This window comes from Lissotriton vulgaris, chromosome 10 (genome assembly GCF_964263255.1).
Source record: "Lissotriton vulgaris chromosome 10, aLisVul1.2, whole genome shotgun sequence".
NCBI classification, from domain to species: Eukaryota; Metazoa; Chordata; class Amphibia; order Caudata; family Salamandridae; genus Lissotriton; species Lissotriton vulgaris.
In genome coordinates this window covers 665,887,817-665,913,929 of record NC_141698.1, presented here as the reverse complement: position 1 = coordinate 665,913,929, position 26,113 = coordinate 665,887,817, and the positions used below count along the sequence as shown (strand labels likewise).

At 41.6% G+C, this 26,113-nt stretch overlaps 1 protein-coding gene across 2 annotated transcripts in view; it reads left to right on the top strand.

The window, feature by feature from the left end:
• PTPRN2 (protein tyrosine phosphatase receptor type N2) overlaps positions 1-26,113 on the top strand; it is a 2,289,968-nt gene that overhangs the window by 962,962 nt on the left and 1,300,893 nt on the right. For both annotated transcript variants that reach the window (XM_086941498.1, XM_086941499.1), the window contains exon 6: positions 24,461-24,899. In XM_086941498.1, coding sequence (XP_086797624.1) covers positions 24,461-24,899 — 439 coding nt within the window. The remainder of the gene's footprint in view (positions 1-24,460; positions 24,900-26,113) is intronic.

Sequence of the window (26,113 nt, the reverse complement as noted above, 5' to 3'; positions counted from 1 at the left end):
GTACGACGGCGGAATCGCACTGCCAGATGTCAAGGCATATTACTGGGCTTCCTAAATGGTCGTGATTAACCACTGGCTGCACGTGCCACAGGATGAACCGGCGTTTAGACTCGATAGGCATCTATTAGAACCGGCGGGAATAATGAACGCCCTATACAATAGGCGGAGGAAACACAAGATCACAGGTCCGACACTGCACACAGTATGAGTATGGTTTGATGCTCAGCGAGCGCTCAGATGGGACGGAGTGGTCACGAAGGCTATGCCACTGTGGGACACTAAAAACTGGGGATGATGGGTAACACGAAGGGGTTCCACAACTGGGATTCAATTGGTATTTCAACGGTGGGTGACCTATGGCAGAGGGGTGGGGTGGTCACCTTTGCTCACTTGCAAGTCACATACGGCCTGGCGGAGACTGAGAGATGTAGATACATGCAGGTTACACACGCATTGTGGTCCCTGATACCGCCAGACATGAACCCGGAAGACTCCTCCCCGCTAGAGGATAGACTCCTGACTGATCACCTCCAGAAAAAAGCGATATCACTGACATATAAAAAAATAATAAACAACAGAGCAGATCCCACAGAGGCCCTAAAAGCTAAATGGGAGTGCGAGGTGGGAGAGATCGACGAGGCAGAATGGAGAGAGGCACTGGCCTCCCCTAGATAGGCTGCTATCCCATCAAGGCTTCGGTTTGTACAACTTAAAATATTGCATCGTACGTACTATACAAGGGTACTTCTACACAAAATAGGGCGAGCAGATTCCCCACTCTGCCTCAGGGAATGTGGGGACACGGGTCCTTCTATCACACCATCTGGAGCTGCCCCGTGATTGTGAGGTAATGGATGGCGGTTATGCGGACACTGTCCCAGGTTACACAGCTCACTGTACTGTCCAGCCTACGATGCTGCCTCCTTAATATCTGGGACCCAACAGTGTTAAACAGGATAACCCAGGAATGGGTGACTCTGGGAATGATGGTGGCAAAGAGGAACATAGCACAATGCTGGGGATCCAGGGACAGCCCCACTCTGGCCCAATGGTGTAGAGATATGGACTTGGCCATGGTGGCAGAGAGATCAGTATATACCCATAGAGGCTGCCCCAAAAAATGGGACACGGTATGGGGAAAATGGAACACATACAGGGGTGGCATTTGTGAGCCCCCACAGTCGGACTCTGACTCAGATGGAAGTCTGTGATAATACAATAGCAGGTGACTCCCGTAAGATGGTTGCTAGTTGACGGCTAGGTATGAGAGGGAAGGATAGATGTATGGAATCCTATATGACTGTAGTAGATAAAGAGATCATAATAATGATGTTTATGTTAATATCAACTGTAAAGCTGTCATTGAAATGCTCTGCAATATATCTTAATAAAACTGTTTAAAAAAAAAATAAGAACAGAATGTCACAGTGAAGGCATGGATTAATGCAAAGAATGTTTTTTCGATTGTGTGTAATACATTTATTGTGTATTCTAATTCTGGTCTATCTTTTGAAAATAGGAATGATAACCTTTACTAGATGTACTTTCACATTAAGCCAGAACTTAAAAATATATATATATATGCTACGCCATAATGTGAGCTCTCTATCCTCAGGGTGAATTTACGTTGGTGGTTTTCTGCAATCAGTGAAAGCGAAAAAGGACTGTGCCGTGCCAAGGACACACTGGAGCACAGGGTATTACTTGAGAGAGAGAGAGAGAGAGAGAGACAGCTTCTCTGCTTGATTGCATTTCGCTCACCATCACCCGTATGACATTTTCTCACTCCAGTGGCTCATATGCCTTGGCGCAGCGAGCACTCTTGCAGTAAATAGCAGCAGGCTGGAGGCTATTAGATGGAGCAGAGGCGAAATGTAGGTGGAGTGCCCAGTTAGCCGCCACCTCGTCAGCAGATCAGACCAGTGGAACGTTAACGCCTCTCGCGACTCCGCGTGCCTGCTTCAGGACACGAGTGATCACCCCGCGCGCGACGTAGGTTTCCAATCTCAATGTGCTAGGTGAGGATGTCAGTTTTTGATGCGCCATCAGAACGGAGTGTGAATGTGTCAGAAAAGTTATTTCCAGTGCCCAGTGTTTCTTTAAAACACCTGCTGTAAGCTATTGGATATTTAATAAGCATCTCGGATGTCTTCTGTGGTAATCTCTCCCATGATGTCACCATCCAGAAAGATCGTTGACTGTTTCCATGGAGACCGATTCTTAGAATGCCGGCTGAGTGGCTCTGGAAAAGCAGCAAAATCTATGGAAAATAACACTTGCAGAAGCCAGCTAAATTACTTTCAGGCTCCTCCTGAGAAAATGCCTTGAAATAACGATATGGATTTTCTTTTTCGAAAAGCTGTCTTGCAAATGACAACATAAAGCAACAAAGGCCCTTAGAGACAGTTTGAGACTCAGCTCTATGTGTTTAAATGAATTAAACATTGTCACTTGTTCATAGAGTGAGGAAAGTCTGCAGATATGCCGTCCTGTGTGTATGTAGACATATTGTCACCCTCAAATTTGTAGTTATTTTTAGTTTATAAAAACAGATTTTAAAAAATCACAATAGTTAAATATTTTTTCAAATTCATTTTATTTTTTAGAGTGTAAATATGTTGGCTACTTCGTTTAAAGTCATCCGTTTTATCAGCAAAAAAAAAATCCAATTTTAAATTGTGACAAAGAAATAAATTATATCTTGAGATTTCTCTGAGGATTCAATATTACTTTTGCACAACCAACTAAATCGGTTGTGGAATGTGTATAGGAACATATCTAAGTCACGCGGCGTGCTGCCTGAAACCTTAGGTATGTGAAATAAGCTAGTTCCCTAGACCCATCCTTTGCATGTATTCATTTTTCATTTGATATTTTTTATTTTAGTAGTTCATCTCTCTTTACTAACAGTGACCGTTCCACATCAATAGTAGTGCGTCTTGTGTGAGACCACTAATTTTAAAGAATTCCTGTTGTGTGGTACCATATGACCACGAATACAGCGACATGAGTAAAAACACCATTCACAAATATTTCTCACTACATATTAGATGCTTGAACAACATTTATGGTGAGAGTTTTTTTTTCTTTGTATTTATGTTTGTTTTCCTTGTACTCACGCTAACAAAAGTACATTCCTGAGGAAAAACCTCTATTCTATTTAATGGAGACTTCTGTTTCATATAAATATTGGTCAGTTATACTTATCGATCATAGGAACAAGTAGGGTAATTATTTTACCCTATTTTCTACTGAGAATTTGGATGGCTGCATTTTTAGAATATATGTTCTACTAGCTTACCCGTCGCGCGTTGCTGCGATCTCAGAAGAAAGGAAATTTAAGGAAACTTGTTATGATAACATTCAATTTACATTGTGTCATTTTTATTGAAACTTATTCATTTTAATATGGAAAACATTTCTGTTTATTTATTCGAGTGTTTGTGGATACACAGTATTTTTTATTTTTCCGTCTGGTGCGTAAACGAATAAATCAGAAGGTTTTCCGACGTGTGAGCTGGCCGCATACAGTTGTCCATGTGAGAAGCACGGATTCTCCAAATCTAGTCCACACACTTGCAGTGATTGTCCTTGTGCTTTGTTGATGGTCATTGAAAAAGCGATTTGCACCGGAAACTGTAAACGTTCAGTATTGGAAAGATTATGAGGGCCCTGGGCGGCCAATATTTAACACATATTTTTTTTTGCCAGAAACCTTCGCGGGAGTGTACTCAACAACTTTTAACAATTTAAATTTAAATTTCTTTTTTTTTTGTTGCCAGAAACCTTCGCGGGAGTGTTCTCAGCAACTTCTCAAAGTTTCATGCCGATCGGCATGAATGGTGTAGTAATGCATAAAGGACAAACAGATAGACATACTTTCGTTTTTATATATATAGATTATTTTCTTACGTGCCATAAATTGACGGATAATTTCTCGCAGTTTTTTGTTTTCGCTATAATGTTCAATGCAATTCCTAATTGGTACTCTCCTAAACCTGTTTTACTGATTATTGTAACAGTTTACCTCAACACACATTTTTGAAAATGTAGAATCATTTAGGTATTTGCCTGTAATAGGTTTCATGGGTGAATCATGAAAGCAACACGTTTATGAAAGAAAACGCAAATCAAGAGGGTTTTTTTTTATGACAAAAAACAACAGAGGTCGTATCATATAAATTTATTATAGGAAGTTCTAAATTAAGACATAGGGCCTGATTTAGGTTTCGGCAGACAGGTTACTCTGTCTTAAACTCGGTATTGCAAATGACTTTGGCTAAGATGCACTTGTATTAGGGTGGACTGGATATCTGCCATTTTTGTCACAATGCACTCCTTACTGTAAGTATGGTCTCTCAGTACTGAAGCTGCACACCAGTGAGACATCTACCAAGAGTCTTTTGGGAACACTCACGAATGATTGTTTTTCTGAGTTCATTTTTGAATTATGTTTATATTTGCAGTGTGCCACTGGCTTCTGGGTAGGCTATTTCTCTCTGCATCTGGGTGCAAATTGTTATTTTGCATCTGGACAATTTGTAACCTATCAACTGTTTACTCTGTAAATCTAATATGCCCTAACTAATTTCACGATGCCGACTATCGAATTTTCCCACTATGCATCTGGGTGCTGCTTGTGAATTGCTTGTAAGTTATTCAACCTAGAATATTGTGGCTGAGTGTTGGCAATAGTGTGCTTCATTTTTAGTGGCAATTTTCTCTACAACTGCTTACACCATGTTTTAATTGGTTTCAGTTTACACTTGGGAACTGCATCTGGACTGTCTGTGATTTCCTTTTGTAGTTACTTTTTACGTCTGGGAGCTGCTTGTGAATTTCTTTTCCTCTTTCTATGTATGCTACGTTATGCAGCACACAAAGAGGAAAACGCATCGTAGGATTGTTTTTGTGCAGGAAGGTGCCCCTTTCTACACAAGCAATCCTGCCTACAATGGAGGCACCCTTGCACTATGGTGCAAGGGTAGCTACATTGATGCTAGGCTGCCAAAATGGCGCCAGCGCAGGGTGAAAGGACAGGAATGCACCATATTGCTTAAATATGGTGCATTCCTGCCCTTTCACTTTGGCGTAGGGCAGCATTGCAAGGTGACTTGCTGTGCTGCCCTCCGCCATAATTCCATAAATGAGGCCCTGAGTATCTATGGTCTGCCCATTAATTTCCTCATTTTACGCTACTACTGTGAGTTTGTATGACACTATCCCTGGTACTGTTTATGGCATGCTGATTCAGGGATAGAGTATACATGTTCACAGGAATACTTATGGTCTTGGCGCTTCATGGGCTATGTTCTATCCTAAACTACTACTAATAATCGTGTCACAGTTGGTGACGAGTAAATTCCATCTATTCTAGTGCAAATTGTATAGATGGTCGACCTAGTGGCCTCCACCACAGGACCTATGCAGATCATATGCGGGAATCTATTTTGGGTCCTGTGATGAAGGCCATTAGGTGTACCATCAGGTTACACGATTTGCACAAGCTTAGATGCAATTTACTTCTCACCCCCATGATTTGATTATCAATAGTTGTTTAGGATAGGACATAGTCCATAAATACCCAAGATTGTAGGTAACACATTATGTACTTTCTTCCTTCATATGAATCCTAGGTGTAAGGACATGTGTAGAGCCTCAAGGCCTAATCTATATGTTGGCCGAAAGGGCACTCCAGCACAACGGCGACTGAGTACCCTTTCTGACAATATAATGGTCCACACCTCCTATTTAAATGCAGGGGACCTTTGTTGTAACAATTGCAAAGACTACTGGAACTCCCCCATGGTTACACCCCTCCAATGAGCTGATAGAGTAAGAGTCATTGGAGGTTGACCTAGCTGTCTGCCAGCCTAATTTAGATGGGGGGGGATATACTGGTTGATATTCACTGCTCATCATTGCTTACAAAAACTCTGGTGATAAGCAGCAGCGAAAACAGCAAAATGCCCAACTCGCCATGTGAGATAAAAACCATGGTGAGCAAAGCACTGCTTTTTTTTATTTTCAAAAACGACATCCCGCTTTGGTTTTGTTTTTGAAAATAAAAAAAAACAACTTGAAAGCATGACGTATGCCTCAGTCTTGTTGATGGAGCAGTCGGTCAAACTTTCAATGCAATTCCAGGAATCTCTGTGACTGCAATTCCTGGAAATGCTAGAAATGCACCTTGTCCCCATGGACAAATAGAAATACGGTGGACAAAGTACCCTTGCCATGGCAGTCATCAAGTAGTCCATATCATACTCAGTTTGCTTATGTATGAATTGGGCCCTCAGTCCTAATGAAGCTTAGTGACAATGTAGGCACTTGGTTGTAGGCAGAATTATGTCGACTTGTCATGAACATAGATAGGGTCATAACTCGTCTATTCCATAAATCGTGTGAAAGGGAGGGCACCAGTAAATAATTATAAACCCAACACTGCAGACATTTACACATTTATTCCTCAAGGTATAAACAAGGAAAGTATCAATATGAAAATAGCACATCTAGGTTGAAAACTTTCTGGACAAGACCCCTCCTGGACTTCCATCCAGGGTGAAGAGAGACCCAATAGCGAAGCATGTCACCTTGTGTGAGTGAGGGTTGGCATGCTTCATTTGTGAGCTACAAAAGCTACAGGACAGATGTCATTGATCTACCTAATGGTATTGTTCCATCCACCCTCTCAAATCACAGGGTCTGCAGGATTTTCGGTGTGATCATTTAAATATGCAGAGAGGAAAACCTTTCAAACCCATAAAATATATGTTTCCTCTCCCGTCTCTTGTGGTTTATTATTAGTCAATATCAGCACCAGCCAAGCAAAGGTGAATTGATTCCTTCACCCACCTTTTGCCATCGAGAATGGAGATTAAGTAATGAGCACATGCCTCCATGAATTGTTGTCTTTTAGAGGAAAAAACATCCCAGCAAGTCCAAAATAGTTCTCAAACAGGAGGCCCGTCTGGAATGTGTTCCGAAAGGCTCAAGATCTTTGTATAGATATTGCATGAGGCGATGGAACACTCACCAACATGAGAAGGTATTCTAGTGATGCTCCTGGATGACAGCCATGAAGGCAACATTATCACAATTATGTTGATGGTCAGAGTAAGCCACCAAGCCATATGAAATGGGGTGTGGAAGAGGGTGGGAGAATACAGTGCCTAGTTTGTGTGTATGCTTGAACATGCCTTGTACAAGATGGCTTTTAGAACATTGTTAATATGTTATGTATGAATAAGTATGTTGTAAAAGTATATAGGGAGACACCCTTTATAAAGAAAAAGGGAATGGGTTTGTGATCAACAAAATACAAGAGTTCCCTTTTTTCTGGTTGTAAGTGACAGAACAGACTAACCTCGTAGTCGTTCTGTCAAGACGTATTTTACGATAGCCTATGAGTATAATCAAGTTAGAGTCCCACACCACAAAGTAACAAATCTACAAACAGTATCATCAATATAAATACTTTGCTTTCCCCACTTCAATATTCGTAATTGTAAATAATTTCAGATCTGCATCAGTAGTGAACAAAGAATAATAATCAGGTAAAGAGAGGTTTTACAATTTATATATATAAGGTTTATTATAGCAAAAAACTGTTTTTTTACATTCATTAGTATTCCATAAAAACAATTTATCACATATAATTTATTAAAAACATGATATTACATTTCTTTTTTTAAAAAGATTATTTCAAGAAAAAGCACAAAGGACTGTTGACGCGGCGTTTCGGTGAAAGAGCTGATCACCTTCTTCAGGGCAATGCTTTCTAAAGTTAAACATTTTTTTTTAAATAATACATTTCTTGTTTCAGTTCAACTATATTGGCCTTAAGTTGTGGTACCGGAACCTTGCTGGGGCACCAACCGTTCAATTGTATTTTTATCTCTAGGGCCGGACTTTATATATATCCTCTGCTCCTAGTATTTTATGGTAATTTTCATATGGATGGTTGTTGCTAAATCTATTCAACTGAATTCAAATGAGCTCAAAGAATGTAGATCATTGATATTCTCTATTAAGCAGCATGCCCTTTATATATTCGTTCTATTTCCTCACAAATGATTCTTGAAGGGCTCAAGCTGGTTGGGCTTGAAATCCTTTAGGGGCTGGTTGTGGTCCAAGGTTTGATTTACTTTGAGCTGTATACTGATTTGGACCCTCTTATTTGTAGTTGGTCTGCATCTTTGGTTGGCCTGATTTTATATTTTCAGGAGATTTTGTGAGTTTTCTGAGAAACAGCTTCCACAACCGTCCTGTCTCGTGGCTGCAGCCACGAGACAGACAGCCCCTAAAAGATTTCAAGCCCAACCAGCTTGAGCCCTTCAAGAATCATTCGTGAGGAAATAGAAAGAATATATAAAGGGCATGCTGCTTAATAGAGAATATCAATGATCTACATTCTTTGGAAAATGGAATGTATCAACTAAAATGCATCGCAATATTAAGGAATTGAAAATTTTGCAATTCCTTAATATTGCGTAAGCATTTAAGGAATCGCAAATTGCGATTCCTTAAATGCTATGTAAGTAGCAATTAAGTTTTGCGAATTTGCACTAAGAAATCGCAAATTACCACCAACTTGTAGTTGGTGGTAATTTCCGAATTCTTTTACAAATGCACTTTTTGGCATTTGTAAAGGTGCCATGTGGTGCTCATACATGCCCTTAGGACATGTATGTGCGCCATATGTGCACACATGTACATTTCAGGGGTGCAGCAGGGTGTCCTTAGGACACCCTTGCACCCTTGAAATTGTTTTCAATTTGCGATTAGCAAATTGCGAATGGCAAATTGCGAATAACTTCACATTCCTTCCTATGGGCCTCCTGGCCCATAGAACTGAATGGGAAATTATTCCTTAAGTGTGATTAGCAATTTGCTAATCGCAATTAAGGAATTTTAAGAAATCGCTAAAAAAATAGCGAATTTTTATATACATACAATTTTGCAATTCTCAAATAGCGATTCTCAAAAAGTCGCTATTTGAGAATCGCAAATAGGTATTTTGATACATCTGCCCCTATGTGAAGGGTTCAAGAAAGTATGTGAGTCATTCATCCTGTGATGACACAGGGAAGGGCAACAATACCTGATGAAATTGGCATTGTTAATTTAGTTATCCTGCTCTGTTTATGGCAACAGAAGTTTAATACTCTCTGAAGAAGACTCAGAATTAACAGAACTTGTTGAAAAAGTGAGCAACCTGTAGGCGCTAATACCTGTCCTTATGGATGATGGTGAAATATGTGGAGTGGGTTATTGTCACTCTGACTCCCAAATATACTGGGGATCCTAGCCAGTTTCCCCTATATATAACAATTGATTACTACATGGATTCCCACACAGTTACTTTTCCAGAGTAGTGGTGTGATCTTCCTTCCAAACCTAATGATGTTTGGGTTATGGGTCTCCAAAAAGTATATAGCCACGATGGAGAATAAGCCACCCTAAAAGGTTTCTTCGACATATTGTTTGATCTGTTCGAGAAATGGAGCCACTGAGAAGGAATTTGTCATCAGAAGGGCCTAATGCAGTGTAGTTAGTTAACAGGGCTGGTTTAGAATGTGGATTGCTCTGCAGGTGGACCATGGTCCTGAAAAGGGTCTATACCAATCAATCAATCAGCATTTGTATAGCGCAGCACTGTTACCCCGTGGGGTGTCTGGGCGCCATAGAGAAGGTATGAGACTAGAATAGTATGTGACAGTGTATAACTTCGAAGATTGACAGAAGAAGCTGTCTCTCCTTACTGCTTCCATGGAAGAAAGGCCACCACGTAAAGCATACGTAACAAACTAGGGTCCATGAGATGAGGCTTAGAGAATAGGCACTGACTGAGTAAATAAAGGCTGCTAACAAAATCCACCTTATATGGTGATAATATTAATAATTTAAGACAAATGTAACTGAAATGCAAGACCACTAAAATATTTTAAGCCCCGGGACAGAAAAAACAGTCATGATGAACTACCTTATTCGAGCTGAATGCTTCTATTCAGGTTGGCTAGATTAATGTCTTTATTGTAGGATGAGATTATGGAGTGGAACTTCACTGATGTTGCATCAGAGGTACCCGTCCATGAGAATACAAATCGAAATAGAGGTGCAGGCTGGTATCACTGAATATTTTTTTGTCCTCAATTATCACTAACTGGCAGACTATGCTCTCGTTAGCAAGGCATCCAGACGGGTTCCGGTATGAGCAAATCCGATTCGGAGACTATGTTTCCAACCGACTCTTCCCCCATTCCAAACGACCAAGTATGACACGAATATCTCATCCGCGTCGACCGAATCGCTTCCAAACCCGATACTGTCAGTCCGACTCAGTCGCAGCCGAATTGTTACCCGTAATGGAGCCAGCTTCCGAATGAGCGAGTACGATGCAGCGCTGTATCGACTTGGGCTCAGCGAGATGAAACGGCTTTGGGGATCAGACTTCAGGGGGCTGTAGCGGGCCCCACTTCACCCGGGGCCCTTCGAATCAGTCCCATGGTGGTACCCAGGAGTCCCCTCTTTCCATGCATGCACGCACAGTGTGGCAGGCACCATGGGGTGCCCGCCACAAAGTGTACGCTTTTCCCCAGCCACCCCTTTTTGCTATGGGAGCCTGTGTACGCGTTCAGTATACAGGCTCCCATAGAGTTCAATGGGAGTCTGAGCCAACCAAGTCTGTCACCATACGGAATCAGTCGCTTGGACTCACAGAGTGCAATTCGCTAGGAACGCCCTCCAGATCCAAGTCGTACGGAGGGCTTACCTAGTGAGATCGTAATCGGCACCTAAGTGTGAATGTTCAATCTTATATGGAAAGAAACCCAGACCTTTCTTCCCTCTATGTAAGCTCGGTTGAGTGACGGGTGATGTCTAGGTTCCGTTGAAGAACACTGAGCACAATTAGAAATTTTCTATTTATTTTTCATAATTTTTGGTTTTCCATTGCTTTATGATACAGCGGTTTTTTCCATTCATTGGTATGGGAGACATGTTCATTATTTTTGGTTGGCTTTCCTTTGATTTTGAATGTAAAACGTTTTATATAGATGTTGTAATATCTTTTTTCTTCATATTAATTTATTTTTCTAATCATGTTTTTGTCATGTTGCATGTTCTTGGTGTGGACACTGAAGTTCTTTATTTTCTTTTGTATTTTGATGATAGTTATTTAGGGGGTCATTAGGATGGCGGACGGACTTGAGTCTGTCCGCCATTCTGTGGTAAACCGGGACCGTCCGGAATACATGCGGCAGTCCTGTATTCCAAAACAGGATGCAACCGCCACCCTGGCGGTCACATTTTGGTTTTTAACATTGCTGCGGATGCTGCTCACAGCAGCACCCGCCGCGAAGCGAAAAACCATGTTGTGCATTTCACTACACTACGTGGCAGGCACCGCACGGCGCCTGCCAAGTAGTGCTGTGAAATGTCCCCAAGTGCACCCTCACCTCCCTTCAACACAAGGGGGCCCTCAATTGGCCCCCCTAAGTAATCCCCACATGACTTTCCATCATCATAATTTGGTGGACAGTGCCTGCTAGGCACCGCCACCATTTTATGGTCCCTGGACCATCCGCCAGGCAATCTGAATGATTGGTTCTGGCGGACAAGTAGCGGACTGTCTTTCTGCCATTCGTATTTGCCGGGGGAAACTCGCAGTCGGCGGAGTGGCGGTCCTTCCACCATCCTAATCAACGCCTTAGTTAGAAACAGATTCTCTGCACCTTATCAGATTTCCTTGTGGCTTAGTCCAGCCACACTTATAATCATTTAAACCTTTAAACCTTCTGTGAACTAGCTTATTGACCATTGCAAGAAAGCTGGCTTCTTATAGTGTCAAATATTAACATAGTGTGCAAATGTATCCCATTAATATTCATGTTTGAAATGTGAGCTGTTTACAGCAAGAGAACCTAATTTAAAGTGTTAACTCCTTAATCCGATGGTCCCTTTACTCCCCCAATGGGAGGACGCCTCACTTAAACCCATCATTTGTTTTTAGTGATTTTAGGTAATAGTGTTGATATCTAAGTGACCCTAATGCATTATTGCTCAAGGAGATACAATACACTTGAAGGCGAATACGCTCCTTACATGTCTGCAAAACAGTGACTTGGGCCAGGAAATGTGGGCCTGATAGTCCAACGATGTTGATTCTCTGTTGCCTCACTGCCCTTAAGACAGAAGACATTTTCATCACATAATTGGCCACCAGCAATAAAGAAAACTGTGAGTGACCTTTAGTGAATCATTTTCTACTTACTTCTTAAGTATAAATAATTCATCTGAAAAGGGTTACACAAAGGGAGCACTTGGTGGCATTTGTTACTTGGGTATTATTCATGGTTTATTGTCAAATGTCAACATTGTCTCATGTCTTCATATACTATTGATGTTTGATCAAAATTAGCAGTGCTCATTCAATCCTTCCTAAAGGTTAAGATTCATATTATGTATTTATAACTGTTCACAAGACCAGCTCTCCTGAGAGGAGGTTTCATGCCGGCGCTGACAGTTTCTTTGTACCTTCAAAACAAAGCATTACAATCCGGTCGCTCTGCACACTGACGTTCCTCAAACCACAGTGCAGCCCTTCTAATATTGTTACGGTTAAACTGTGTGACATATTTGAAATTGAAAAACTAAAATGTGTGTTCCTCCTCACCAAGAGCAAACTATGACTACTCTCCTATGACTGCTTTGGTTAAAACTGGCCAGCTGAGTGCATCACTTCAGGCTATTGGCTATATTTTTCCAGGCATCGTCAACTTGCCACCATTGAAGGTGGCGCCCAGCAAACTGGAATCAGAGTATTTTTTATTTAATGCATCTCACACTTTGCTTGAAGGGGCAGCAGAAACTTTTTCGGAGAACATTTTTATTGTACCAGTGGGAGCATCACAAACAACAGATGCTGCTCTTAGAACACTATGGACGCGAGAAAAAGACTACAGCCTCAGCGTAAGGTTTATGCTCTGGAACGCCTTGCAAAGGGCTCTGAGAACTGCGCCTGCATTGTTTTTAAAACAGCACCGTTTTTTTAAATTCTGTGGCACTTGACTGTGTTATTTTAAACACTTGCTCACCTTCACGCTGTGCACTGCGATTCCCTGGTCCACCACCGAAAGTTCAGATTGTTGGAGGGAAGGTACTGCAACACAGGAAGTGAGGAGGCCTACGCTACTTCCGCAGGTCAGCATTCTAGCAGCTGATACCTGCCCTTTAAAAGCCACCAGTCTGGAGTAGCGCACAGCGGATGCGAGAAAAAGACTACAGCCTCAGCGTGAGGTTTATGCTCTGACGCGCCTGGCAAAGGGCTCTGAGAACTGCGCCTGCATTGTTTTTTAAACAGCACCGTTTTTTTTAATTCTGTGGCACTTGACTCTGTTATTTTAAACACTTGCTCACCTTCAGGCTGTGCACTGCGATTCCCTGGTCCACCATCGAAAGTTCAGATTGTTGGAGGGAAGGTACTGCAACACAGGAAGTGAGGAAGCCTACGCTACTCCCGCAGGTCAGCATTCTAGCTGCTGATACCTACCCTTTAAAAGCCACATGTCTGGAGTAACGCGCAGCGGGCGCGCCGAAGGCGCGATTAAGGCAAGCCCGTCTGCGACAGGCCGCGCCAGACCGGGCCCAGGGGCCAGAAACACTGCTTATTTTTACACCAATAAACATCATTACTCCTTTGCACAGCTCAAATAGCTTAATAGAACTTTAGGAAGCTCCTGTGCACATTCCAGTCTGCCGAAAAAGTTCCCCGACCATTGCCCGCAATGTCAGCACAAATTCTCCCCCTCCAATCAGGAATCCTCCACTCCCTCTGAGTATTTCAAAATCTTTCTACTAAACTGCAGATCCCTTCCTAAACACACAACTGAAATCTGGATGCTTCTTAAAGATCTAGACCCAGACGTGTTGTTTCTGACGGAAATATGACTTACCTCATGCTCTGAACCCGACATCATTCAAGCCCTCCGTTAAGGCTTTGTGATGTGGAGGGTTGATCGTGCAACAGGCAGAGGGGGCGGGATTGCGGTTATCCATAAGGATCAATTCATCTGCCGCTTGCTTGTGAGTCCAATCACTGACTGTGAGAGCACTAACTTCAATATAGAACTCTCACCCGCCTATCAGTTTCGGGTATCCTCATCGATTGCCCCCCCGGAGCAAGGGGCTCATTCCATCAATCACTAATCGAGGCTGCAGCTAACCTAGCAAGTTTAGCACCCAATTTTACTCTCCTTGGTGACTTTAACCTCCACTTTGACAATAAACTGGCTGCTAATGCAAATGAGCTGACTAGGGACCTCTCAGCGCTGCATTTGAAGCAAAAGATTCTACAAGCCACCCATGTGAAAGGCCACTTACTAGATCAGGTTTTCTCAAGTCGAAAGGACCTCAAAGGATCTGACCCTATCCCTCTCCCATGGACTGATCATTTCTTGATCAACCTCTCCTGGTGTCATCAACACACACATCATTCCCCCCAACCCATCTGGACCTTTGGCCGTCCCTGGTCTAAACTTCCCTTAGAGAAATGGATTCAAGCCCTAGAAAGAACCAAACCCAAAGCTAACCCCTGCCCAACAATAGCAAACGAAGATTTTTCAAACTGTATAGAGCAATCGCTTGACTCTGTCCTCCCTAAAATCAGAATAAAAAAGTCTGAAAGGCCTCACAACTCCCCCTGGTTCTCCCCTGAGTCGCGTGCATTTAAACAGCAATGTAAAATAAAGGAAAGGCAATGGAGAAAAGAATTACTCCCCTCAAAAAAATCTGAATACAGAGCTGCTATCCAAACGTATAAAGCAGAAATAAAAAAAAAGCCCAAGCATCCTACTATGAAGAAAAGATCCTATCAGCCCAGAACTCGCCCAGAGAAATGTTCACCATTATTAAAAAATTGCTCAAACCACCTGTCCCTCGTACTGCCCCAGATCCCTCTGGCCAACGGTCCAATAAATTAGCAAACTTCTTTAACCACAAGGTACAAGCTATCCTTGAATCCTACCACAGAAGGATGAATCTCTGGAAACGCAGATCAATTCAGATCCATGCACCACTAAACCCACTCTTGAGACTTTCCCCCCTATGCCCCCGGAAACTCTGCTCACTTTGCTGTCCTCCATCAAGAACAGATCACCAAGGGACCCAGCTCGACTCAACCTCTTGAAAACAGCAGTAGCCACCCTGGCCCCTAACATACTGAACCTGATTAACGCTTCATTAAATACAGGATTGCCCCCCCCCCCAGCTGGAAAAAGGCCATGGTCAAGGCTTTACTTAAGAAACCTAACCTAGAGGCAGCTGAACTGGGAAACGATTGCCCAATATCTCTTCTTCCAGGGATAAGTAAAGTGACAGAAAAGTTTGTGAACCAGACCCTTTCAGGTTTTCTTGAAACACACAATCTGCTTCACTCCTCCCAGACAGGGTTCCGGCCTCGTCAGAGTACGGAAACTGCCCTGTTGGCAGTAGTAGAGGAAAGCAGAAAAATCCCCGACTCAGGAGGTTCCACTGCTACCATTCTCCTCGACCTAAGCGCAGTGTTCGACACGGTGAACCATGTGACCCTAATTAACCATTTAAGGAACATAGGAGTCACAGGCACTGTGCTTCAATGGCTGGGCTCCTTCTCAGAAGGAAGAACCTTTCAGGTTTTTGAGAAGTTATATCTGAACCGGCCAACTTAACAAGTGGGGTTCCGCAGGGCTCCTCTCTCAGCCCGACCCTTTTTAACGTTTATATGTCCCCCTTGGCAGCCATAGTAGCCCCCTTTGGGATCCGCATAGTGACCTACGCGGACGACACGCAACTGGTGGTGGCACTCAAACAGGCAGAACATTACACCAACAGTCTCCATACCTGCCTAGAAGACATTTAAAAATGGATGGATAGTTCACAGCTCAAGCTCAACGGTGGAAAAACCGAGATTATGGTCTTAGGTAACCACAGCAGATTCCACCCCAACTCAATCTGGCCTTCAAGCATGGGTTCTTCCCCTACCCCCAAGACCGAAATCAAAAGTCTGGGTATTTGGCTGAACCAGGAGTTGAGTTTTACTACACAGGCCAGGAAGACAACAGCAATTTGTTTCGGCCTGCTCAGATTGGCCCGAAAAGTCCTCCCTCTTCTTCCCCCATCTGCAAAAAAGGTATTAATACAATCCCTAATACTCTCCAGGCTGGACTATGGAAATGCACTATACCTAGGCTCCCCCTCCTCAGTAATGGCTAAACTTCAGTTGGTCCAGAATAGCACAGCCAGATTACTGACGGGCACTTCCAACAGACAATCAGCCAAACCGGTAATATGTTCCCTTCACTGGCTCCCTGTGCATGAGCGCATTAAATTTAAATCGCTGTGCATTGCCCATAAAACTCTGTCAGGAACAGGCCCGCCATTAATTCAGCCCTGATCCTTCCTTATAAAGCTAACAGAAAACTTTGGTCAGATAATTTGCGTCTGGCCGAGGTACCCAGAATAAAAAGAGCCATAAGTGGCAGACGACTGTTCTCCTATAATGCCTCCAAACTCTGGAATTCCTTGCCACTCCATTTACATCTAATCCTCAATCATCAGACCTTCAGAAAACAACTTAAGACCCTGCTGTTTCCCTAGTCTGTCTCCGTCCATGTTGGTCTACAGCACTGGGACACCTCCTGGTAGCCATGCACTTTATAAGTGCCTTTTCCTTCATTCATTCATTCATTCATTCATTCATTCATTCATTCATTCATTCATTCATTCATGTCTACTTGTGACCAAATTACCAAACCAGGATATGATGGGGTATAGGATGAGAGCATTAAAGTTAGACATAACTAAATAAAACTCTGTACAGTTTTCTCATTTATTTTTATATTGGACACACATAAAACGGTAGGCACTGAGATATAAAGTCTCTAATAAAGTCTCTAATCGAGGGGGTAATTGCAAGGGAGTGTGGGCCAGAAGTATGAAAACATTTCCTAGTCACACACCCTAAAATTTGGTAGATTGCAGGTTTGCAACAACAAAATGTGCGTTTTGAATGCTACCAAATTGCTAATGGTTTTAGGAAACTATTATGATTTGCTATTTGGAAGGGGTGTGTTTAGGGTATTCCTTCCAAATATATATTATGTTATATGTATTAACGTTTTGAGATTGAAATCCATTTGCAAAACATTAAAAATGTATCGACTACTGAAAGGTAGTGGTAACCTCGTTTTCAAACTAGAAGGGCTCCCAAAGTGACTACTTCAAATTTGTGAGTAGTTAAAAACGTATTTTTGGACTCCACAGTAGTTCATGGGACCACTACCTCTGCTTAAAAATAGTTTTAAAAACTTATTTTTTTTAAATACACCCCTTATTTCTTTAAAGAAAACTGCACTTCTTTTTAAAAGCAATCACAAGTCAGGTAGTCTGCTGACTCATCAAGCCCCCATCCCTGTTATGGCTGAGAATCATAGTGAGTTGCAGTTTGCGGACCACTGAAATTCAGTATTTTGTGAACCAACCTATTAGTACATAGGTCAGTTCTAAAAATACAATAGTATTTGCAAAACGTCAGTTCCTAAATTGCGACCACGTTTTGAGAACCCTCTTTTAGTACATCTGACTCTATATTCTTGTGCTGCTGAATTCAAACAGAGTGTTAAAGCATTGAAGTTGCAGGATAGCATACAGACCCAAAGACGTAAACCTTCCTTTTTCAATCCTGTTTTTCACTTTAGAGATGAACTTGCCCAGATTCAATCAATGCCTTGGTCAGAAAGCAGGAATTAAAATGTGTGTATTCAAGATATTCATGTATCAAGTCAAGTCAAAACCACTGTATTCGATTATTAAAAATCATAAAAGTATACTATACAAATATTTGTTTCTTTTAAAATAGTATCAAAACATAAAATTCCATTAAAAACAGTTAAAAAACAATTTCATGGTAAAAGTCAGTTAATCACTATCAGTAGACTTATAATGGCTGATTTTCCGTCTCCTGTTGTGCTGCCTGTCTGAACCTCCTACTCTTAATAGACGCAACAAGAAAACTTGCAACACCAAACATAGTTACAGGGGATTCCAATAATTGTAAAAACAGTAATGCAGGTTTAGACTGTATGAATGCCTTCTCTTTCAGTACTGGAAAAATAAACCTTTTTCTAGCTTCATAATACAGAGGACAAAAAAAACATAAAATGCATGGTATCTTGGGGGAAGAAATCATCGCATTTACAAGGAGTCACATCCTCAGGCCTACTCCATCCCTGTTGGTCACTTAATAACAAATGGATCTGGTTGAAACGAAATTTTGTCAGTAGCCATCTTATTCATGTATAAACAGGTGTAGCATACAAGCACCCAGAATAGTTAGAGTTATCAACAATATAATCTGTATAGCCGGAGAAACAGTGGAGCCCACGGGTCTCTGCGTGACCAGAGACTTAGAAACACCTTCCTGTGCAACAGGCAATGAGCAACGAAAATAAGATGAGGAGGTACAATGCCAACATGTTTCGAAATACAATCAAAACAATTTGACCAGCCTAGATAGGCACCACACTGACTAGATTGACAAACCCAAGCCCCTTATGATAGTCTGAGGTCGGATTCATCCTACTGCACTTCAAGCTACTCTCACATTGCATCCCATCGCTGTACCACAACTTCAGCTGGACGTCCCTTTCGACCATGACCCATTTACATATCATTAAGACTGGGCCTGTTCAGTGGAAATGTTGCACATTCTAGGTTACGGCTATTCTGTATTTAGGCAATAATAGAAACAGTGCTAGGAATCTGAGCTGAATATGCATTTTCCCTGAAATAAGCAATAGCCCTCTTAGGCACACATTTCAGTGCTTAATTTGTGCCAGTGTTTGTATATGCTTGGCACAGGCATTCAATTGTAAACAGCACTTGTGACAGTCCACTACAAAGTGTTGCTGTTTATTTTTTAAGATAGTACATCAGTATAACTATTAAATGTACATTTAGAAAACTAGCAGATCTAGATCCTCTTTACTGCTCGGGTTGCCTGGAATTGTCGAAACTCTCACATTTGTAGGAGTGTAATGTTTAATGCGAGCATTTATACTGGCATGTGGCAGTGTCAGTCAGTAGTGCAAGCTGCAGTGGCCTCCTGAGCAATACCTTGGGCTCTGCCACTGGTTCATTTATAAATGAAGCACTGTAATGTTGCACTCTATTTATTTTCCACCCCAGGAATCTGCTGAGATTTGAAACAAATTTGATTGCATGCTAAAGTAGAAGAAGATAATTTGATAAAGGAAGATGCAGTTATTAAACATAAAAAAGAAGACTAAAGTAATGCGCTTTTCAAGTAAGAAAGGTGTTACATGAAACATAATTTAAACCTGAGTAAAAAGGAAACGTATTTGTGTATTTGTAAAGGGAAAAATATGCTGAGCAAGCTTCAGAACTCTTGTTTATGAATGGGGCTGACAAATGCAAAAACAACAGTTGATGGACAGAATGCAGAGCAATGTCATACATTCACCCGAGTATAGAGATCTGGGCCTAAATCCATAGTTTTTTTGCTCACCATGCCATTCCAATTTGAACCCAGCCATATGCAAATTACTCTTGACCCTGTGCCTCATGGGAACAGTCCAGCCTAAACTGCCAAGCCAGGTTCTCCCTGGACTGGAAACAAGCATCCTAGGAACGGTTTCGGGGTTTCACCCCTCTTCAGCCAGGATAGCTTGATTCCAGTGGCATGGAGAGCACAGGACTCACATCTGAGCATACCCGTCCCACTCGGGGTGACAAATGCAAAAACAACAGTTGATGGACAGAATGCAGAACAATGTCATACATTCCCCTTTGGTATCGCTTTGAACGGGGCTGAGCAGGGCTTTAAGAGGTCTGGTTCAGCACCAGCAATTCTAAAAAGCATGTGCTTATACGGGTCCCTATCGGGCTCTCCCTTTTTGTCCTCATCTTTCTTGTGAAAAATTAGTTTTTTACCTCTGTGGCAGTACCACTGCTTAAATAAAGCCTTTGATGTAACTTCAAAGAGACTCGTTATAGTTCTTTCACAGCCTCATCATTTCAGTTCTGAACCATTTTCTCTATTATATACAACAAAGCCATAGCTGTTGCTTATGTATCTTATGCGACTAACAGCCATTGACCAAGCAAATAGTTCTGGCTTGTTGTAGGTGTAATATTACTTGTTGTATTATATACCTGGATTCAATGACAGAAGCAGCAAAATACCAGTAGGACGGCGAACTATGCTAAGCACAGGTTTTTAGCATAAGCGTTTTGAAGCCACGCCCTTTTAAGAGAACCCTTGCACCCCCATTCAACTTAAAGCCCTGGTACTGAGGCAGAACAGAGAAAATGTGGATTTTGGTAAGTATTATTCAGAGAACAGTCATGTTAAATATGAACATGGTGGAGGCACATGAAGTTACAGATGTAAAGTGTTACAGTGAAAGAATCCTTGCCTCTCATCTTGTGATTTTTTTTTAAATGGTTGCTTGTCTTTACGTAATTCAACTCTACTAATGGCCTGCGCTTTGGTTTATGTTTTCCCAGCCTTCCAACACACTTCTTACCCATCTCTGCCTGGTGTCTCCCATCTGCACTCTCAGCGCAGAAGGCATGCACCTGTCTCTCTATAAACGTCTGATCCGCTCGAGAAGAAGCGGGGCGGATGAGCATTGTAACCCCCGCCCCTGCCTGTGCACCCCAGTCCTGTCCTATAGAGACAACCCTGTGCTCTTCTTGCATTCACGCACAGTTCCACATGAGCTCTCCAATCCCAACATTGAGCACCCCCTTTTATTTATCCAGACTCACAAACTGTTACACTTTGCCTATTGTGCCGGTTGAACCGTCATGCGATTTTTAGAGTGTGCTTTAAACTCCTTCCCTGCCCCTTGCACTGACCAGCCCAGCCCACCCGCCCGCCCCAGAGGAAGAAAAACTTAAAACGATAATAACTTGATTTATTATTGTTTTAGTTATCCTTTTTACACTGCACGCAGAGCAGTGGGGCGACGCTCCTCCGTCATAGCGGAGTAGCCGCCTCTGCTCTTTACCAATATGAAATACTACATATGATGGAATGTATCCACTCAATCCATCCGCATGAATATTGTTCCTTACCCTTGGGGAAAGCAGATGCATCACCACCCAATCACATATGAAGTGTGCTAAATGGGAGATAGGTATGGTCTTTGTTCCTCGCTAACAATGTATGTAGCACTTTGCTACCGAATGCCCGTACTTAAGGGAACTGGGTCCCTTGAAAGTGCTGAGCAAACTCCTGAAGAGTGTACCATATTGTTGCAAACTCTTTCAATCGGGACATCTGTAACCTTCCCAACTTTGTTCAAGAGTTTTTTTACTTGCAGCAAACCTAGAGGCAACCCCATACCACCATAGGCACGTGTCTGTGGAAATGATAAATGGGAGAGGGAAAGGGTTTTGGAAAGGGACTCCCTTTTAGTTTTCCATAACCAGCTACCACTATAGATCTAGATTTATCCCTGATGAGACCAGAATCATATGTTCGAAATCCCGGGATACTGGATACCAATGCAGTCGCAAATGATTGACTATGGGCTTTAGGTGATATCGAGCCTATGGAACAACAGCCTTTTCAGATCCCATTTATCCCTGTACTGTTAAAGAGAAATGGGCTGAAGCGTTTGTAGCAGCTAACAGATGGGACACCAGATTGCGCAACTTTATTCTCCTCTCTTCTAGGAGAAACTCTCTCTATTCTACATGTCCAAGGGGGTACCCATAAACTATCTCTGCTGCTTCAGTTTTAGCTGCAATTTCGGAAGGTTTATTAGTAAACCCAGTGACTCCAAGACTTGACACTCTATTCTCCCCATCTTCTCAGCCTTACAGAAAGAATAAGCAGACATTAACAAATGGTTAAGATATGTTAAAATGTGAGCCCCCCTCTAACTGCAAAGCTGCAACCCCTGGAGCCAAAATAATCATAAAGACTCTTTGGGACGAAGCAAGTCCAAAAGGGAGATCTTTGAATTCAAAGTGGTGATTCACTATCAGAAATCAGAGATATCTCTGACTGTGTGAATGTATTGATACGTGCAAGTATGCCTCTTGTAAGTCCAAGGTTATCATAAAGTCTCATTTTAAAACTAAAGGGATCATTAGCTGTAAGGTAAGCATCTTGAAGAGAACTTATAGGACAAATTTGTTCACGGCCTTCAGACTTCTGGAGCTAGAATTATTATTGAATATAAGCATTGAAACCAGTCTGATCAAGGGAGTGGCTCTATTGCTCCTTTCTGTAGGAGATCCTTTAATTCTGCCATCATTGCTTGCTTCTTGTGTTCGATCTTTGATAACAGAGGTCTCACCAGCCAACTTTACAGGAGAGGACAGTTGAATTCTATCAAATAATCTTCGTTGATGAAGGATAGAACCCCTTTTGTCCTTTACAAGAATTTCCCATTGAGGAAAAAAGTTGTTTTCCTGTTCGTCCCATCATAGAGCACTGGTAGTCAATATTTTGCAGCTTTCTGTTGGATATGAAAGATCTGTGGTCTGGAGTTTTCATTGAAGCCCTTTAATAGGACCTGAGTTAAATATGCTGCATGGGTGCCACCCTCAATAAAACATTTGAAGCTGCAAATAACCTTTTTTATGAGATTTCCACTTTTCTGTGTGTTGGATATGGTAAGCTTGATTTCTCAGATGCTAAAGAGGAGGAGGACATCACATTTTCAGGAAGATAATCCACTTTCAAAATCTGCTGAACATTCATAATTCTCCAAAAGATATATTTTTGATGAAAAACACAGAACATGGATTTATCAATCTCCTTCCAGTCTTTAAGCGCCATATTATTTACCACCTCATGAAGGGGCAAGTCACCTGCAGGGATATAATAGCACTAGGCCAAGAAGTCATCCTGTACCATTTCTTTAGATAGAAAACTCAACAGCTCTCTTACATGCATTATCATCACCTGTAACTGAGGACCCTGGACATACTTCCCCTTTGAACATTCTTGATAATTTTTTCCTCTGTGGAATTCACCAAGGATACCTTCACTGCCTCAGCAATCATGGTCTGCAAGTCATACCTACTAATAGTGAGCATGTCATCCTTCTGTTCCTATGGCGTATATATATTTTGGTGTTTCTCTGTTACTTTTCACGCCTCCATTATCTTTACATGACTGCGCTACAAGGTGATGTTCCTGCTTATGTACTGTTTCCCAGTAAGTAGGGTCTCTTCTGGCAAGAGCTTCTTGCTGCTAAGAAACAGCCATGAACATCTTCCACCATGCTAGAGCCTGTATGCACACCCCACAGTAGTGGAACACTGCTGATTTCAGGTAATCAGAGTTCGCACTGTGGCTGCCTTCAATGTCTCCTGACCAGCTAAGGCCCCTTGGCAGGAGGAAAGAACCACAGTCCAGTACTTGGAGTCATCGAATGCAGCACACTGCCCAAATGCAAGCCCAGTATCAAGGTTCAAGCAGTGGATGGCCCATGCTGCCCAGAAATTGATCAGCATTTTACTTAGTGTGGGCAGGGTGAATTGGTGGGAGTTACACAAACCTAACAGCATGTAGTTGCGTGTCCCTAGTGGACACCATGCAACTCCTGAAGAGGGGCTACAGAGGCCGTATTTCCCTGGTTATTGACCACAGAGCCTTTATGCCCAGGGGACACAATTTTGCCTGGCACTGAACTGTGCTCTTTTGCTGAAATAGTTAGGCAGTTGGGAAAATGTACACATGGAAAATATGTCTGAAAATATTTCTGAATCAAGGATGCAGCAGAATGGTTTTAAATAAGTATCCTGGGGCAGAGGGAGGTCATTGCAAGTTTATCATCCTTGCATGTTTGATTGCTGACATAAATATAGTGTTGCATACACTATTAAAGAATATCTTGAGCTGTGAAACTTGGGTGTAATGTAAACAAAAGCAGTGGATATCATAGCACATGAATAAAAGCACCTTATGGGGGTTGGTCTTGCTTCATATACAAAATCTGTAAAATTGTCTTCTCCACACGGTGCGTAGAGAATCTAATGACGTTAAAATGGTTCACTTCATGATTCTGTTTGCTGATATAAATCTATGAATAATATTGATAGTTTCTTGCAATATGATTGCACCATACTGAGGACTCCCAGCAATACAAAAGCAAAGTGCCTGAAAAAAATTAATTGCACAGCTTGCTCAGACTTGAGTAGCACAATAATGCAGATTTGGAACTAAGAACTTCCCGCTAACATTACATTTTTTATTATGTGATGCCATTGTGAAAAATGACGCTAATATTGATCCATAGTGATCTTAGATAAAATAATCTCAATATGTCCTTTTGCCTTTGTTCAGTTGACTATAATCATTTTGAGTTGACACCTATCATCCGGATTATTTTGCTTGGATGGCTACAGTTATAAAACATATTCATTTTTTTTCCCTTAGAAGAACAATATCCCTCCAAATCACTTCATTGACTTCATAAGACCAGAACCTCAAGGAAAAGCACCATCTTTGGTTTTCAGACCTATACCGCTCCAGACGTATCCTGAAAGTGTCCAATCCAAGACTTTTAATCAGCCTCCACCTGAGAAGCCACCAACTCTATCAAAGGCTGAGGTTGACAGAAAGTCGCTCATAGAAGCGTTAAAAGCGTATCTTTCACAAAATACGCTGACTCAGAACTCGGATACCCAAAATGCAAATAACTGGGCAAAAGTCTCCTATCCTTATCCTCATCGATTCCGTCCATCTCAGATCAACTCGTTCGACGGAGTTCAGAGACCTGGTTCCAGGGTGCTATCAAGACCTAACATGGAAGCGTTCATTTACAAACCAAACTCTCGACAAGGACTTAAAAAGGACCCACTCAGCACAGTGGACGGTAATGTACCTTTATAGCATATGCTCAATATCCTTAAAGTATTATTTAATTGGTTCTTGTGTATTATATGTGCTCTTTATCCAATGCCAGGTGGTAAAACCACTTAGAAATGCACTGTTTTGCTTGTGTTTGAAAATCCAAATGTTAGCATACAATAGTATGCTAGCAGTATACATCACATATGCCTCAGTGTGGCTTCCTCCATCAATTATAATGTGCACTGTACTTTATTACCCATCTGACTGGTTGTAACTTATGCATGGAACTCTTTCAATAACATATGCGATAAAGTATTCCTGCCTTATATTACAAGGATATTTTAAGTCACCTTATATTTCAATAATCAAAGTGAGGAATGAGGCATAATGCTTTGTTTCTTTATGGAGTCATGGACTCAGAGGTGCATGGAGGGTACCAGGTGCAGCCAAGTTTACACATTTCTCCACTCTCTTACACTGTATCATCTTGCATCGTTTTTATGGTATTTCCTCTAGTAGTATTACTTAATGTATCTGCTGCTTCCCGTAATTAAGAATAGGCAGGCAATATTGTGCACAATACCAGTAGCCCCAAATTTGTAATGGAAATAATATTAGAGACTGACAAGGGACAAATAGCAGACGGTTAGTGTGAATGACAGGTTCGTAATGTGCCTTTAAATAGAGGATCATTACACCTCTATTTTGAATAATTTGCTTTACATTTAGATACTGTGGAGGTTTTGAATGCCTGACAATTACAGAGATAAATGCCTGTTGCAGAAAATGGTGTGCAGTTCAAACTATTAAGTTATTACTACTATTAGTTTGGGATCATATACATTTATATTATCAATAGTTTTTAGGATTTAGAAACATTTCTAGATTTGTTGTGCCCAATTATTGATTTTGCGGTAATCGTACTGTGTTTTTGTATCTGTTTTTGTACCTGCTTTTAATATTTCTGCTCTATGTTGTCCGAGTAAAAATCTGGAGAACTATTTGCACTAAGCCCCTAATAGGAGAAAAGTTAAAATAGGGTGGCAATTTTTTTTTCGTCATCCACTTTACACCCAACTCGGAATGAGACCGACATACGCTTATATGTTGAATACGATTAAGATACAAATATTGCCTCTTTTTTTGGTACATCCGGTTATATACTAAACATTTTCAACCCAGACGTTTACAGTTTGCATCTGTGCTGCTTTTTGCTTTGAGGCCGTCTCAAGGAAC